General features: G+C 33.2%; 1 protein-coding gene across 1 annotated transcript; it reads right to left on the bottom strand.

Annotated features, from left to right (window-relative positions):
• Positions 1-2,002: 2,002 nt before the first annotated feature.
• On the bottom strand, positions 2,003-2,755 carry LOC137400986 (uncharacterized; the record flags this gene model as incomplete). The annotated part of the gene is made up of 2 exons (XM_068087324.1): positions 2,003-2,062; positions 2,636-2,755. Coding segments are annotated over 2 exons (180 nt in total), but the record flags the coding sequence as incomplete, so codon positions are not given.
• Between the last annotated feature and the right edge of the window lie 16,463 nt (positions 2,756-19,218).

Raw genomic sequence — 19,218 nt, 5'->3', positions numbered from 1 at the left:
GACAATTGTCTATAACATATTTACACTTAAATATTAGTTTGTTTTCAACTCAAAAACTTGTTTACTAATTGCAAGTTGTTACTCTTGCTTAATAACTTGGCTTGCAAAATTGTTTGTCTGAGCAAACTCTGTTTGCAAAGTGAATAAATTGATTGAATTGATTGATTGATTGAAATTAATTGATTGAAACATAATTGATGAACGCGGGAAGACTCGCTAGTACTTGAGCTGTGTGCTGATTGGCTATTATGAGGAGAATTTTATCTCCATGTCAGGCAGCACTACTTCTGTTGACTGTTTACAATTCTTAATTCCTTACTATTTCTAGCCGTTTGAAAAGCTGAGTTGTAGTGAATATAGACACAATTTCACACAACAGTGGCAGTAGGGCACTGATGGTTTGTCAAGGCATTTTGTTGTTACGTTACAGGCTATACTGGCTTATCTTTTATGGATAGTTAGTGTTTCTTCATAAACCATCTTTTCAATATTTCTTGCTTTGTAAATAATCTAATTGTTAATGAAGCTACACTTTTAAGCCTTTTTCTGTAGGTTGCAAATACCTTTGATTACCACAAAAAGTCTACGTTGAGTATGACCTTGCTGTTGCTAAGGACTTGTAAAAATACGAAAAAATGCCCTCATCGCTAGCAGGATAAGAAGCAGGCAACCCCAACTCTCTATACGCAAACAACATCATGGAATTAATGTCAATGTGTTCAGAGGCATACTTACACTGTATTTATTAACCTATTTCCTATTTTTAGCCTTTGACTTTTATGTAATCATTCAATTTTTTCACTTTTGAACACAAAGTAAAAAACTTGAGTTATTTAATTGGACAATATTTGCACTTATTGTTACTATATTACTATAATTGCCCTTAAGGTTACTATATTACTAGCTATTAGGTAATGATAATATTTTTTGATATATTATTAAGGCTTACCGATAAGTTTCTATATGCTTGAGTGTTTGGATCCTGGAGGTCTGAATCGTTGCATGCAAAGTTCTGCGTTCTAAACCGGTTGATGCGCAACCTGTATCGAAAGCGTAGATTTCGAAAGCCTCTGGTTGCGGATGTAGAGGTGGCTATAGATGTGGGTGTAGATGTTGGTGTAGTTGTGGATGTAGATGTAGATTTTGAGGTGGATGTAGATGTAGATGTGGGTGTAGATGTGGATGTAGATGTAGATGTCAGTGTGGATGGAGATGTGGATGTAGATGTGGATGTAGATGTGGGTGTAGATGTGGATGTAGATGTGGGTGTGGTTGTAGATGTGGATGTAGATGTAGATGTGGGTGTGGTTGTAGATGAAGATGTGGGTGTAGATGTGGATGTAGATGTGGGTGTGGTTGTAGATGTGGATGTAGATGTAGATGTGGGTGTGGTTGTAGATGTGGATGTAGATGTAGATGTGGATGTAGATGTGGGTGTGGTTGTAGATGTGGATGTAGATGTAGATGTGGATGTAGATGTGGGTGTAGATGTAGATGTGGATGTAGATGTGGGTGTGGTTGTAGATGTGGGTGTGGTTGTAGATTTGGATGTAGATGTAGATGTGGGTGTGGGTGTGGATGTAGATGTGAATGTAGATGTGGGTGTGGATGTGGATGTGGATGTGGATGTAGATGTGGATGTAGATGTGGATGTGGTTGTAGATGTAGATGTGGATGTAGATGTGGGTGTAGATGTGGGTGTGGTTGTAGATGTAGATGTGGATGTAGATGTGGGTGTGGTTGTAGATGTGGATGTAGATGTAGATGTGGATGTAGATGTGGGTGTAGATGTGGATGTAGATGTGGGTGTGGTTGTAGATGTGGATGTAGATGTGGGTGTGGGTGTGGATGTAGATGTGGGTGTAGATCTGGATGTGGATGTAGATGCAGATGTGGATGTAGATGTGGGTGTGGTTGTAGATGTGGATGTAGATGTAGATGTGGGTGTGGGTGTGGATGTAGATGTGGACGTAGATGTGGGTGTGGATGTGGATGTAGATGTAGATGTGGATGTAGATGTGGGTGTGGTTGTAGATGTGGATGTAGATGTGGGTGTGGCTGTGGATGTAGATGTGGATGTAGATGTGGGTGTGGATGTGGATGTAGATGTAGATGTAGATGTGGATGTAGATGTGGGTGTGGTTGTAGATGTAGATGTGGATGTAGATGTGGGTGTAGATGTGGGTGTGGTTGTAGATGTGGATGTAGATGTAGATGTAGATGTGGATGTAGATGTGGGTGTAGATGTGGATGTAGATGTGGGTGTGGTTGTAGATGTGGATGTAGATGTGGGTGTGGGTGTGGATGTAGATGTGGATGTAGATGTGGGTGTGGATGTGGATGTGGATGTAGATGTCGATGTAGATGTAGATGTAGATGTGGGTGTGGTTGTAGATGTGGATGTAGATGTAGATGTGGGTGTTGTTGTAGATGTAGTTGTAGATGTAGATGTGGATGTAGATGTGGGTGTGGTTGTAGATGTGGATGTAGATGTAGATGTGGGTGTGGTTGTAGATGTAGATGTGGATGTAGATGTGGGTGTGGATGTGGGTGTGGTTGTAGATGTAGATGTTGATGTAGATGTGGGTGTGGATGTGGGTGTGGGTGTGGATGTAGGTGTGGATGTAGATGGGGGTGTGGATGTGGATGTGGATGTGGATGTAGATGTAGATGTAGATGTAGATGTAGATGTGGGTATGGTTGTAGATGTAGATGTGGATGTAGATGTGGGTGTGGTTGTAGATGTAGATGTAGATGTGGGTGTAGATGTGGGTGTGGTTGTAAATGTGGATGTAGATGCAGATGTGGATGTAGATGTGGGTGTGGTTGTAGATGTGGATGTAGATGTAGATGTGGGTGTGGGTGTGGATGTAGATGTGGACGTAGATGTGGGTGTGGATGTGGATGTGGATGTAGATGTGGATGTAGATGTGGGTGTGGTTGTAGATGTGGATGTAGATGTGGGTGTGGCTGTGGATGTAGATGTGGATGTAGATGTGGGTGTGGATGTGGATGTAGATGTAGATGTAGATGTGGATGTAGATGTGGGTGTGGTTGTAGATGTAGATGTGGATGTAGATGTGGGTGTAGATGTGGGTGTGGTTGTAGATGTGGATGTAGATGTAGATGTAGATGTGGATGTAGATGTGGGTGTGGTTGTAGATGTAGATGTGGATGTAGATGTGGGTGTAGATGTGGGTGTGGTTGTAGATGTGGATGTAGATGTAGATGTGGATGTAGATGTGGGTGTAGATGTGGATGTAGATGTGGGTGTGGTTGTAGATGTGGATGTAGATGTGGGTGCGGGTGTGGATGTAGATGTGGATGTAGATGTGGGTGTGGATGTGGATGTGGATGTAGATGTCGATGTAGATGTAGATGTAGATGTGGGTGTGGTTGTAGATGTGGATGTAGATGTAGATGTGGGTGTTGTTGTAGATGTAGTTGTAGATGTAGATGTGGATGTAGATGTGGGTGTGGTTGTAGATGTGGATGTAGATGTAGATGTGGGTGTGGTTGTAGATGTAGATGTGGATGTAGATGTGGGTGTAGATGTGGGTGTGGTTGTAGATGTGGATGTAGATGTAGATGTAGTTGTAGATGTAGATGTGGATGTAGATGTGGGTGTGGTTGTAGATGTAGATGTGGTTGTAGATGTGGGTGTAGATGTAGATGTTGATGTAGACGTAGATGTGGATGTGGATGTAGTTGTGAATGTAGATGTTGATGTGGATGATTCTGGATTACAGCTGTAGCCAGCTGCAGGGCCCAACTCTTCGCAGCAGCTGTCACAACATATAATTGGGTTTGCGACACATGAAAACGAAGCACAGTCAGAGAAGCTATCCCCGTATGCACAGCTTGGGCCTAGCCAAGGTGTTTCGAATGCTGGACAAGCTGCACAGCAGAAGCTTCTTGCAAATGGGTTCGCAGCACAGACTGGTCCAGTTATATTAGCACATACAATAGCAGCATTAGAAAAAACCAGTCCTGGACTGTCACCAAATGGGCAATCTTCTACAAAATAAATTCAAAACGCTAATTAAAGGTTTGAGGGCAGAAAATTAAACTAAGCAAAGATAAAGAATAATTTTGTCTATTTTTTAAAATCTAATCAAATACCAAGCAGTGTATTATTAGTATAGTAAAAAAAAGATAAATTGCTACACAATACTTCCACAAAAAGAATTGTTCTAATAATACATTCTATGAGAAACTTGTGCTTTAAAAAAAGAATTATATTAAAATGTTTAACCATCTTAGCCACAAAGTTTGCAAAAAGATTAGCTGGTAAAGCTTCTTGAACACAAGAACAATTACTACTAAAATCTTCCACAAGTGTAAGTTTTTTAGGGTCTATCAAAACAAATAGTAGTAGTTTGTATAATAAGAATTATAATATTTGTAATTTTATAAACTAAAAAAATTAAAAAGGCATGTGAATAAAGAGTACAATAGCAGATCAAAATTATTAATAGAATAAAAGAGTAATGAAGGAAATGTAGTAAAAATAACGGGACTCACTACAAAAGCAGTTCTTGTTCTTAAATACTCTGAAAAACTTGATTTATTTTATATTGTCCCACAACCACACGAGCGGAGCGGAAGTGTGGGAGTTTTTATGATAAATGCATGTGCACACAACTTACGAAAATTATTCATCAACAATGAGACGAACCCTCGTCAAGAAATTTCATCAACAAATTTAAGCATCGGAATGTAAAATCGTTAAAGTATAATAACGATACAAAACACATTTAAACCTATTTAAATATGTTACCAAGTTTTTGTAAACCTTCGATAATATCTAAAAAATTACCCATCTGATCGGATTATACACAAATAGACAGATTAATTTGAACGAAAATTGCCACAAAAAGCTTGAAAAGCTCGGTTTAATAAAAGTTAAGACCGAAAATTGAAACGCCAATAAAGCTGTGCGACCGATTGTAGAACTATTTAGTAGTGCGTATTTCACGAGAAAACCGTGCTCATTTTACCAGTTTATGGTGTTGTTTAGTTGTAATCGAATTTATTCAAAGGTTTTTGTAATAAACGTAGACCGTTTGAGGCGTAGACCGATTTACAGGTACGAAATTGTGGTACACCGTTTATCAGCCTATGTTTTTTGTCCGATCACCGAAGGTTTCATTATTTAAAACGTTAGCCGAAATTCTTTACAACTTATGTACAAGCTAGGGCCGAACTACAACGCCCCTTCATGACGAGAACATTTTTTATTTTGCTACAGTTTTATACGCGTGAATGCTCCTACTCGCTTTCTGTTAAAGATCGCTTATCAAAACCATTCTACATTCAACGCAACCAACTTTCAAACTGTGTATAGTACACAGTAGCTTGCCATTTTACTTCTAATTTTGCATTTCAGAGTTATAATAAACATATTTCTTTATTGTTGTTGAATTACATACATTAAAGTAAATTAGGCCTACAGCTTTATAACACTTTTATAACAAATTTTATTTTGCTGCAGTTTGCAGAAATTTTCCAGACGCGTGAACGCTCATAGGTTTTCTATTATTGCTGTATTACTATATTAACAATATTGGTTATTTTAATAATATCAGTGCATTTTACTTATAATATTGGCCAACATTGCATTTCTCCTATTGCAAGGGAGAGATATAAACGTGTAATATTTTCCTTTTATTGTTGTTGTTTGTCATGACCAAACACTTTTTAAATAAATTTTTTAAAAACCTATATAAATACCACAACCTCTCGATATTGCTACCTATGACGTTTTGAAATGTAAACAAAATTGTGTATTGGTTTTCTATTATTACTGTATGAATAAAATTGATTATTCTAAGAATATCAGTGCATTTTACTTCTAATATTGGCCAATATTGCATTTCTCCTATTGCAGAGGGAAAATATAAACATATTTTCCATTTATTATTGCTGTTTGTTGTATATAATAACACCCACACCCAGTACATTACAGCTACCATTGCAGTTATCCTATTGCACTGCAGAGCCATTTGATTGCTAATATTGCATTTCTCAACCATCATTACCCTTTATTTTTTTGCCAATATCTCTGGCCATCTCTTTGGTCGTGGGCTGTATGACAGTGGAATTTCTAGTTTATATTATTGATATCTAATATTATATATATTTTACATATGTAATGTTACTTAAAATACATAATATAGTATTAGTCTATTTACACATCTTATCATGATACATGCGGTGTTACAGCTTTTTATGCTAAAACCTGAGATGCTGTAAACAGTGAAATGTATGCATTTAATGCGATTAGGAGATTTAAGGCAGATGAGGTTTTTAGCAGATTGTATCCGCACTTCATAGATTGTCAGTTTACTATCAAAATGGCAACTGAGAAAATATACTCTTGAAAATGTAAAATACAATATTTTAATTACAAACAGAACTTATATGCAAACGTTTTATTGCTGGTTCTTTGCACAAAACGTCACTAAATATACACGTACATTAACAGTATGGGAGCTTGAGGGTCTTACCGTCTAGAGTAGGAGCTGCAGGGTCTTCAACACACTGCTCTTCAACACACCACTAAAAAACATTTCTTATTTAAGTAATTAGGCAAAAACTGCAAAAATTCATAGAATAACTGGTTTCGGTCTCAATATTTAATTTTAAATAAAAAAGTTTTATAAGAAAAAATAATCAGGTTAATATAATACAATAAAGTGTTAGGCATTTAGAGAAGCTGTTTGAAAACATCTTTTACAGTAATTGGTCTGGAATGAAAATGGCGTAAACTTCATGTTTTTCATAGCCTTACAACAGATAACTAAAACTTTAAAAGCTGAAGTCTAACAAATAATACCAATAAATTCTTTGATGATATTTTGAGAAATAAAGCTTGCGTGTCAAATATAAAAATGACAGTCTGTTGCTTAGTTGAAAGCTTTTCTAAAATTTTCTGTGCTTTTAAATAATTTTATTTTAAAAACAGTTCTATGACTAAGCAATACGCATTCAAGTGCTAAGGCTAAACAATAGCAGTATTCTTTCATTGTTCCAAATATTTTTAGAAAATGTATTTTTGGAAACAACAGCAGGTTTCTTAGGCCACATTAATTTTTACAATTACCTTATTACAGCTAGCAATAACGTATGTTTACAAAGCTTTGCACAAACATTTCACAATAATGCCACTTTTCATAAAGATTCAAGCCTTTTTTTGTATTTTGTCTAAAAATAAAAACAATGTTTAATGCTATCTTCACAGAGCTGAAGTGCACCTGCTGTGTGCACAGCATGCTCTCATTAACTAATCAGTAAAATGTATATATAACATATATAACATATATATAACATATATGTATAACATATATATATTACATACGCGTATAAAGAATAATTAAAATCTCACAAATTTGCTCAAAATTTTTTGCAAAAGTTATTTTGTATGTAAATATGCTATTTTTTGTTTTATATGCACTTTAAAAGTAAATTGCATATTTTTTGCATTAAGAAGCTTCCATGTATCTCTTAGCAGCAGTTACATTTTTTGCATCAAGTGTCATATAGAAGAAAAATTTTCTTTTAATTGGCAGACCAATTATGTAAATTTTATTGTCTAAAAAGTTTTTTCTTTGGTATGTGAGTCTTATGTTTACATAAAATACTGAATACCTTTAAAGTAATTTATGCAAACATAGAATGATCCTAGTTTACCTTTTTATTCCCGCAAGTTGTATAAGGAAATGCTGCTTGCCTGGCCACTAGGTTGATTGAATTCTGGGTACACCACAGAGCTGAACAAACTTCATCAAACGTTGATGTCTGAACAGAAAGAACATCATGCAGTGGAATAAAATCATACAGGTATATGATTCACAGTGAAAAAGTTTATTTCGAGATAAAAATATTTTTGACTGTTGCTCGGACAGTACTGCTACCCATATTTATTAGTCATGCCACAAAATCTTCAGGTTGTTTGGTGTCTAAGAAAAGAATTTGTTTTAAAAGAAAAACATAAATCAGAATTTACAGTTTTTGAATTACCAAAGTTAAAATTAAAGTCGGTTATGTCTTGACAATTTACACAATAAAATGTTCTGAAAATAGCTTGCCACAACATTTACATATCGCTGCCTAGTTCAATACAAAAACATATAATTATATAAGATTATCTATGGCCTGTTATCTATTAATAAATTCTGAATGTGTGCGGACGTGTGTGGGCGGGTGAGTAAAAATTATGAGCTATCAAAATTTGAACTCATTTGCTCTATTTGTCTCTCTAAGCAGCTAAAAATATTTGGCTTTGAAGCCACGATTCATGAGAACCAAAACCTCAGACACCCATCTATTTGATTGCACCTGCAGCCCGTTTGATTTAAAATGAAAGAACCCTCAGGTATCATCAGGTTTAATGTAGATCTAGGGTTGACTTAAGCAAAATAGTTCATTTATTATTGTTAATTTCATGGAATGTTGAATCGAAAGAATTAAAGTCAAAAGTAGGATTTCAAAATCAAAGCTGCTTGAAATAAAAGTAGGACTTTCAAAACTTTCAACTACTAAAAGATGAAGTAGAGGCTGGCTTTATTCCAAAGCTCAGATAATTCTCTTTCAAGTGATATTGTGCGTTCTGTTGTTAAATAAAAAAATACAGAGCTCACTGCAACTATTCAATTAAATTGAGTTGATATCACAATACCAAACGGATTAAACAATTTATTAACCACAAATTTTGTACACAATGATTAACCACATGCCGAGACAACTCCTAGCAAAGGTGAGCAGCTCCAAAACAAATCAAGTAGATTTAGCACGATTTCTTACAGCATAGGTAAAGCCATCTCCATGAACCAGTCGGCACTGCTCATCCACCGATATCTCTTGTCCTAGATACGAAAGAGAGTCGTCTGCCCATGTATCTATATAGTCTCCTGAGTTTGTCAGGCAGTTTTCATTGTTTCTAAAATGTTAAGTATTTGGGATTATAATTATTTTGGAAAAACTATAAAAAAGCAAAATTTTCTTTCTAACAAAACTATTTTTTAAATGGTAAGAGTAGATGAACATAATATATTAATACGCTAAAATCCCTGTCGAGTGCTATTTGTTTACCTCTTGTGCAACAATCCAAAATCATCCTTTGACTTTCTTGGTACTTTCTATATAAATGTTAGATATAATACAGACAGAGCAATGATTTCTAATATCTTATAAATCAGTATTTTAATAATATAGCTTTAGTATTATTTTAATATTAAACATTTAATACCAAACCAACTGTTTATGGAAAATTAATTGCTTTATCTGTTATTGTGGTTTAAAATATTTTGCATATGCACTGTTGTAATTTAAAGTATCAAATAATTTTTTATGTTGCTCACCTTCAGTCTGACTAAAGTTACTTGATAAGCATAAAAACTTACGAATTCAAGTCCATGATAAACGTGTCAAAATAATCGACAGAGCAGGCTGAGAATTTCCATGGATTCCCTCTTGTCTGCTCATCGGTTAAGGCTGATGATGGTGCCATGACATAGCTGTCATTACCGTTGCATGAATTACTAGACCCATCGTGCAGAGCTGCAAGACTAAAACAGAGAATGCATAGGACCTTTTTTCATATATTGACAATCGTTGTCATCTGTTGGTTTTTTGTTGAATGTTTTAAAACACCTAATTTTTATTATGGTGTAGATTATTTATGAAAAATTTAAAGTAGTATTTTGTTAGTTTAGGCTTTTCCTGTTTTCATTAGGTTATGTTATGTCTGCAAGTGCTGCTAAATATATCAAGTAGCCTTTTAATACAGATCTCAATTTTTGAGCTTTTATGTGTTTGTAATGCTATAGTGTTGATCTGAGCTAAAATATTTCATCAAGAAAATGCTCAAATAAAATTCAATGATTGAAGTGTTAAATTTGTATTAAAGTATTATGAAATAGTATTATTATAAGACTTTATATGCAGTCCAGAATCTGCGGCTATCAAAATACTTGATAATTCTGTTAGCTTGTGTTGACCTTAGACCGTAGCATTTTTACGCTGTGTTTTTATCACATTAACCAAAGTGTAGAAGAGGTTTCTAGTAAAGTCTTCATTTTTACTTGGCATTCAGACTACTATTTTTTCATTTCAGAATTCAAAAAATTAATTTTCAAACACAAAACTTTTGGCTGCTCACACAAGCTCTAAAGCTTAGCAGAGTCAAAATAATTGACACTTTGGCTCTCTTGTTCAGTTGAAGCTAAAACATTTTAATATTTATTGATTAAAAATTTAATATGTATCTGTAAATTAATGTATTATGTAAACATATTATTTGTGTTTTCAAGCTTTTGAAATATCTATGGGTGCTTCTCATACACCTTTTTAGTATTACATTGTTTCTCATATCTCAAGCTTTACGTCACACTGAAAAAAGTTGCTTTTTTTGGATTATTGTTCTGCTAGCACAAGCTATAACTTTTTAACCAAAGAAATATTTTATAGCAAATGAGCCTTTCAGACTGGAATAAAAGTTTTTTAGATATGACGTGACGGTGGCAGTCAAGGCTTACAGAAGTGTATTTTATTTTAAATTCTATATATGAGAGTAAGATACGTTTCAAATAGTTTAAAACAAAAATTGACATAAGTTTGGTTATGTCATCTCAACTTCACATATAATATATTTCTAGGTGGTTGATAGAACTTACTTGTGTCCTAGTTCATGTGCATAAACGGTGGAAGATCCCAATTCATTGGCTGATACTGGACTGTTTCCACAAGCGCCAGCCACACTTGCCAAACCAACAATGGAATTACTTCCTTGAAAGGTGAAGTCAAGACTAAAAATTTGTTGAGAATAATGTTAGCTTAAAATAGCATTATAACAAAATTTTAATTTGCTATGACTACATTTTAAAAAATTAAAAAGCCAATATTTTTAAATAATAAATTGTTCTTCACATAAAACTTTTATAATGGTTTTCGAAAACTGTGTTTTTGTTCCACCCCAGCTTTTCTTCATTAGTGATAGCAAAACGAAAAAAACTTTGTTCCTTTCAAGTATGGTAACAATTAAACTATACAAAACTCTATCAACTAAGCAAATTAAAAGACGCTGATTTTATTTAGCAAATGAATTTCAAGTTTTTTTCAGGTATTTCTAATTAAAGAAAACCAGTGAAAATCCAATATATAACTAAACTATTTACCTTTTTCAATAACTGCAATTTTAAGGGTATTTTTAGGTTTAAATTGTGTATGAAGTAATTTTTAGAGCTTTTTCATGACGGTAATTTTATGAATCAGCCAGTTAGCGTCTATTACTTTGTTACATGTTTAGCATCATATTTCCAAAAAGATACTAAAAGTCAATTCTTTTGAAACTGCTATAATAAGAACAACTTTTAAAATATAACATTACTTTTATGAGCTAGATACATGATGTTGCTTTCCAAATTAGTAAACCTAAGTGAAGACTTAAAAATAAGATTTTTATAATTATCCACCTTCCGATTCCCTTTGAACAAGCAATTTTTCATCAAAAACTTTCTTTGAATACTGTTTCTTTTAAAAACCTGAAATTTTTTTTTTTTACTAAAACTGATTTCATAATTTTAGTTTCAAACTAATCGAAATTTATCTGGCTTTTTTCTTTAATATATTGCGACTCATAAAAAATAATATTGGATATAAGGCAGAATTGAGTTATCATCAATTTATGTACAAGTTGGCAACAAATAGAACATTTAATTCTTAAGAAGATCGTTTTTGATTCCGTTTGTTTATCTAAAAATGGTTTTAGTTTAAGTAAAATAATCTTATGAAAAGAAAAAAATTGCAAAACAAGTTTGATACAACTTTTTAATATGCAAAGTAAATATAGCCAAACTGAAACTGACAATTTAGGATGAAATTTAAAAAATAAAATGTTAACACTCTCTACTATGCTTAGCTGGGAGGAATAACTGCTTATTTTGCTGTATCAAGGAAAACCAAGCTAAAACCAATTTCTTAAAAAGAGGATAATTTTAGTACACACCTTGTCATTAGCATAAAATGATCTGCATCAGATGGAAGATTGGGAGTTGTGGCTACCCAATTATTCAAGTTATTTAAAGCGTCTAGAGCATCCATCTGAAGGCTTTCTGGAACTGTAGGAGGAAAAGTCCAGGTTGAGCTTGAGTTAGTCTAAAGATTTAAATGCATTAGATAAGTTAGCTGGCAGTAAACATTATTTAATATAAAATATATGAAGGTTTAATATTTTTCTGTTTATTTTAGACTAGCAATACAAACTAAAATGAAAAAGTATGTTTGCTTTTAAAATAAATTAATTAAATCATTTAACTAAATTTTGCCAACAGCAGCTAATTTTACCAATTAGCTATTCTGTATAATAAAGTGACAGCCAGTCAATGATTCTAATATTTTATCACAAGCTTCAACCCATACTTTGATCTTCTGTTATAAAATAAAATTCTGTTTCAATATTTTTACTTTAAAACCAAAACATTTGCTTTGTTTAATTACATATAAATAATATTCTTGCACTTAAAATATGTACTAAGCTTTCAAGGATGAAAGTTTTTATTTGCTTGCAATAACTATGCAAGTATAATTTTCAACTGCCTTTGAGAAAATTTTACCTGTTTGTGCAGAACATTTATTAGCATTATACATTTTATAATTAAGTAAAACTTTACATTTAATTTTCTGGAAATCATCCGGTACAAACTTTTTTATTTACAAGTTAAATATTTTATGTTCTATTTGTGCATTTAAAAAATATGCATGTTTAACCTAAAGAAATGCTCAGTGGTGCTTTAGATATACTCTTATGTTAACTTTAGTTTAATATTATTTTGTTACTTCTGAATGTTATTTTATTATAATTTTTAATTATGTACTTCTAAAAGCTCATTTAGGTAGGTGATCCTTCAACACTGTTTCTTTATGTTTAAAACAAGAAGAATAAAAATAACTGAGAACTAATATAATAGTTTTAACTCTAACTTTATTAACAAAAATAACAATTAAATAAAACACAATAATTAAAAATAAAGTTTCTTTGGCAACTAAACAAAGAAATTAAATATATGTTTTCTGATGCATTATGAAATATTCATGTTGGAGTTAGCCTACCTTTGCAACATAGAGATAGGAAAGTTTTGTTGCAATGGTCCAGAAGTTGAAAACAGGTTCTACGCTGGAGTCTATGCTGCGAAAGCGCACATCCACCTGTAAATAGTTGTAAGGTTTGGCTATAGCAGTAGTGAATTATTGTAAGAGTAGACAACTTCTGAAATAATTGTATTACGCTGTATTACTTCATTTGCTTGGTGAGCCATAAAGAAGGCAACATAATCATCCACTCCTCCGGCCCAACCTATTTCCTGACTTGAAACTGTTAGCCTACAAACAAAGGTTTAGGGTGTAAACAGACAAATTTGCTAGTTATAGGATTTGTAAAAAGCTGTTTTTTTTCTAAAACTAAAACTTTGGAAAGAGTAGCTTATCGAAATGTGAAAATCCTGCCAAGATTGATTCAAAATCTTTATTCTAATCGGATATAAAAACGCTAAAAAACTGATTTGATTTTAAAGGTGCACTTTTTTAAACAAGAAAAACAGGTAATTATAGCATTAATTGCTACAGCTTGCAGCTAGTATGAGAATACCTCAACTATTTAGCTGCACGTGTATGTAAGATAGCTTTGCTAAAATGTGTCGCCAAGCAGGAATTATTGATAGGAAGTCATTATAATATTTGTTAAAAAGATGATAAGACAACATTTGCTTGCTTCGATTTAGGTAAAGCCTTTAGTAAAAATGACTTATATTTATTTAAAGTGTAAACATCCCTTTTACTTTCATTGAGTTACTCTCTCTAATTTTTGGTTTACCTTGGCTCTTCAATGGGCAAACTACTATTTCTCAAATCAGGAAGATGGGGAGACAACTCACGTATTATAAAGATAGACATCAACAACCATGTAAATCTGAACTACGTATGTGGTAGACGGAAGAGCTTGTCTTTTCCTTCGTTCATCTTTACCATGCTGCCTCGATCGATTCTCACGCTTCTCATTTGCAATTTTCTGTAGCCGCTGCCATCTTTCATAATCGCTGCTTCCAGGTAATGGCACTGTTAGTATTAGTACATGCAGATAAGTTACCAGTTCTTAACAAGTTTATAAAACAATATTGCTAGCAGAACAAAAATAGAAACACATATTCAATCATAGCAAGCAGTAAGCCGAGAGGTGACAGGATTTCCTGTGTATTCAGTAAACCATACCACTCTACACCACATACCAATCCAAACACTAGAAACGACATGCCACACAGTGCACGCTGCATCATGTTCACTACACATGCATCATGTGTGTGTGCGCGCGCACTCACGCACATATACAGTATAAATATATATACATATATATGTACGCAGATATATATATATATATATATATATATATATATATATATATATATATATATATACATATACATATATATGTACGCAGATATATATATATATATATACATATATGTATATATGTGTATATATATATATATATATATATATATATAAATTGTTTCCTTATCCCAGTTAACCCATTGTGGTGGTAATTTCTGCTCTAACTTGAGTCTCCTACCAGAGACCTAGGAGTTTGAGCACTCGCCTTAATTAAGATCTTAGCTATTCCCAATAGCTTACTTTTTGCAACTCCATTGAGTTGCTTGCTTTTGGTATCTGGCATGATGGGTATATATGTAAGTTTTAAATGAATTTAGTTTATTGGTCGGCTGCTCTAAATAATAATGATCAATTGTTGTTACATATCCTCAACAAACTGGCAGAAGCTGTAGTTGTCAGTTTTACTCAAACATTTTAGTTAGTTGCAAAAGACTGAAGCTTCAAATGTTGGAAAATATCGTGATTGTATAAAACAGGCTTAATTTAACACCATGGTCTTGGCAGACTGTTCAACCTGAGAATAGCCCAACAGAGCTGATAAATATACCATTTAATCCCAAGTGAAAACTGCTTTGTTATCAGCTGCAAGCCATTTGCTGCAGTGTCGGTTGAGATGCTGTAAATAACATAATGTATCTTCATATTTAATGTTCATAGCTAATGTTCAAAAGCTCAACTGATTGGACGTGAGTTATACCATTATAAGGCCGTTCTTACTACTGATTTTCTACATCTGGTAAAGACCGTTAAATTAAACCTATATAAGACGTATCTATATCAAACGTACTGAGAAATCATTTAAAAAAACTGTACAAAAACCTGTGAATTTGTAGATCTAGAAGATGAAATAGTATTTAGACTGAGATAAAAGGAGACTGCAGTTTTAAGTTTATTAAAATTTTTGAAAAGTGTCGAAAGGAATGAATTAGCAAAGTCGTAAAGTGTAAACGTACATGTGTAATCGATGGACACATCTTGAGCAAGTGATAGACTTCTTCTTTTTATGATATGGTCCCCTTTTTTAGCCGTATGGCTGTGCTTATGTATTCCTGGATAAAATGGCTCGACTTCATATTCTTCATCTGCTGCGGTAAAGCTGCCTCTCTGCAAGGGCAACAGCATCCAAAGCAGTAATAACAGTGAAAAGTATGCCAGGAGTTAGAAGAGTACTAGTAGTAACATTTTAATATATGTTCCAAACTTGTCAACATAATTATATTGTTTGTAATATAATGTGGTGATTTGCAGTTATATTTTCAGCAAAATATTTTGTTTAGTTAAATCTGTTTGTTGAATCTTTAGTATGTGTTTACTTTGGTTTACTTATTATTTTTAATAGTTTACCAATTTTCTATTGTTAAGGATTTATATTTTTGATTATATAGAAAATATTGGAGTTTTCCAGACTTGTTTGCTAGTTTCATTGTCAGATTAGGTAAAAGCTTGTTTGTAACTTTTACTATATTTACCCTTAAGGAGTTCTTTCAAACACCGATGAGATAAATTCAGTGTAAATCAATCATTCAAGATCTTTTTTGTGAAGTTTATTAAATACAAAAAATGTGATTGCTGATTCAAAATTGAAGAGCTAGAGTAGACGGTACCATTGATGAAGAGCCAGTGATAGCAGATAAACTTTATAATTATGCTTTGGCATAGTTAAGGGTTATCTTCTCACAGAGTTCTTTTATTTCAAAAAGTATTTGAAATAATAGACTTGTTGCCATAATAGTAAGAGTATATAACTAGTCTACATTTTTTTTGTTAAAGCTCTGATGAAACGACTATATTTTGCTATTTTTATTTATAATCAGTTATCATTTATTCATGTACTTTTATGTTTGGAGACTCACAGACTAATCTATGAAGTCTTTTATTAGTTTTGATTTATTTTTCTTTGATTAAGTCAAAGGAAAAACTGCTTGAGAGATTCAAGTATTGCTAAAATACCTATCAAACCCAGACTATTGCAATGATATTCATAAACTGCCTTTTTCATGTTTTATGTTATTTTAAGGTAAAGTATGATATTTCATACCAACCGATGAGACCGATATAGTAGACCCATATATCCGACTTATCATGTGGTGGCAAAATGTTCTGTAACACTTTTAAATGACTTTTAATCCTTTCAGCTAATCAGAGAATTTTTGGAGAAACTATACAATAAACCAAATAATGTTTCTGCATAATTTAGAGTTATCCTTTCACAGAAGTTATGTTGTTGAAGTAGACTATTCTTGCATTAACTGACCTAATTACAGAGGCGCTCCAATCTTATAGTAAACACAGTTTTGAGGGAATAACTTTTAGCAATCCAGAACTTTTGGCTACCACCAAAATTAAAATGAGTCAATTGCACAGCAGGTATAAGTTTGAGAGCAACTCTTTTGTGCTACTCAGAAGCGCTGACACAATGATGCAACCAGTTGAGTAATTGAACATGATTGTTGAGAAGACTCATTCAAGATAATTAAGCGAGTAATATTATCACAAAGCGACAAGATTATGACTCGACTAACACTGATATAGCAAATATAAAACAATAAATATGTTTTATGGTGAATCATAAAAGTCATTTAACTGCTTTTATTACTCTATAGCAAAGTTTGAGCTGTTCGTGGTTTTGTATAGACAGTAGTCATGAAGACATGGATATTTAGACTAGCTATTTTCCTTTAGAATAATTTATCTGCAAGATACGCTCTTCTCAAACAATAATATTCATACAATAGCATCATTGAATGAAGAAGCGTAGTAAATGAAAAGCCGATATAATATTATATATAATAATTAAATGCTTTGCTCGAGTACAGATAAATTGTGTAGGATGAATACTAACCCATTTTGTACAACTTACGGTGTACTGTTACAGATGCTTAGGGATCATGGAAGCGCGTTGTACAACAATGCCAATAATGCCAATTATTGGAATTATTATGTTACGTGCATTGTACTTGATCAATCGGCTAGTACTACGGGAAAGCCACTGACATCACAATACATTATCAAAGATGGGCAGTAACAATATTGCTCAAGTCAGAAAAGTAGTACCAAGAATACGCTTTCACTTCTTGCCAGGAATTAAAAACGTTTCAATTTTTCTGTTGATTAAACAGTTCATGTGTCTAGCACAGATAATCTCCCGCTGGCAAATCATAAAGTTTTGAAAGTGTTATACTCAGTTAGATATCAGAGCTTTTCTCCATGTTATCCTATTTTCAAAGCAGCTACAAGTTTATAACTAAATTCATTTTTAGAGCAAAGCAAGAAGTCTATTTATAAAAACTTACCATCATGTATTTCCCATCTTCAGAGTTTGTAAGGGAAAATGATGCGAGCTGAGAGAGGTCGTGGTAAAATCTGGAATGCTGAAACACAAAGTAGATTTATTTGAGCAAAATAATTGCAGCTCATTGACTCTAGATATAATTCTTCAAAACCTGTTAAGAACCTCGCTGAAATTGTGTTTATCTATAATTGGTAGCTACCGTGCTTGACACTCAATTTACTGATAGATCAAACAGAGTAATAAGTTAAGGTACTCCATTGTTGTAAGATTAATGACACATAAGTGGTTAGGTATAAATGGTGTGAATGATATGCATACACTTATTTTATATATTTGTTGGTTGGCCCTGTAATTTAAGCAGAAAAACGTTAATTTCTAAGCATCTTATCTGTATGATTGTAATCCAATGTGATGGCCCCGGGCCAATCAGCTTCAAGATTGGACTAAAGATGAACTTAAACAAATCTTTAGTAGAGTTTCTCAGAAAATATCGGTATACTTTTAGTATTTGCAATTGTCTTTGATGTTGAAAGCGATCTGTAATTGAATAGCTGGGATAATGCATAGCTTAGTTCAACTATGAAAACGATCTACAACTTCATTAGCTATATTTGTTTTGACAGTTACTATAAAAGTTAGTTAGTTACTAACGGAACGCACGGCGTTGCACAGGTATTGTAAAACAGCTTCTAAACAGAAGCAAGTAATGTAGTTGCCTGCTATTTGCTAATAGTCAAGCACATTGCCAATGACTTATTTGAGAAAGCTAGTATCCGCATTGCTAAAATTGCTGATAAGAGCCGTGGGAGCAAGCTTTATTGGCATTGCTCCGTAACGTAATGCAGAGTGGCTATGCGTATTGAACTTATATAACCACACATATTGCATAATGAATCTAGTGCATCTTGCATGGCACAATTAGTTAGTTTATCGTCAGGTAAAATACAACACTATGAATTACCATCAACAAAATACTGAAGATGTGCCGAAAGCCAATCTTCTGTAATATGGATTCTTCATTTCAAGATTTTAATAGCTATAACTGGACAAACTGAAACATGGACATACGCTGAACTCTATATATATATATATATATATATATATATCTTGTGGCGGACGTTGCATTTACTTTATTTACTGCTACGTGTATATGCCTTATACTGTCTTGTCCTTTTAAATATCATGATTCGTTTCCCCTGTCTGTTGTATACGCTTATTTCTTATTACTCTGTACGTTTTTAATCGACGACGCCAATAATTATTTAATCATACTTATACTTCTTTTTATATTATTATTATATTCAGTTTCGACCGTGTGCTATGTTTTTACTTGTTTTTGAACATATCCACCTTCATTTTATATGGTAGTAAATTGGGTGACTTGGCAATAGGGGCCAGGCTCCCCGTGGAGTTGTGAATGCCTCTGTTGTACATTGATTGTGGCGCTTACAGTCAAATACAAACTTATTCACTTTGAACTC

This window comes from Watersipora subatra, chromosome 7 (assembly GCF_963576615.1).
Source record: "Watersipora subatra chromosome 7, tzWatSuba1.1, whole genome shotgun sequence".
Lineage (NCBI taxonomy): Eukaryota > Metazoa > Bryozoa > Gymnolaemata > Cheilostomatida > Watersiporidae > Watersipora > Watersipora subatra.
Note: the sequence above shows the minus strand (reverse complement) of the source record. Positions and strands in the feature narration are given on the sequence as shown.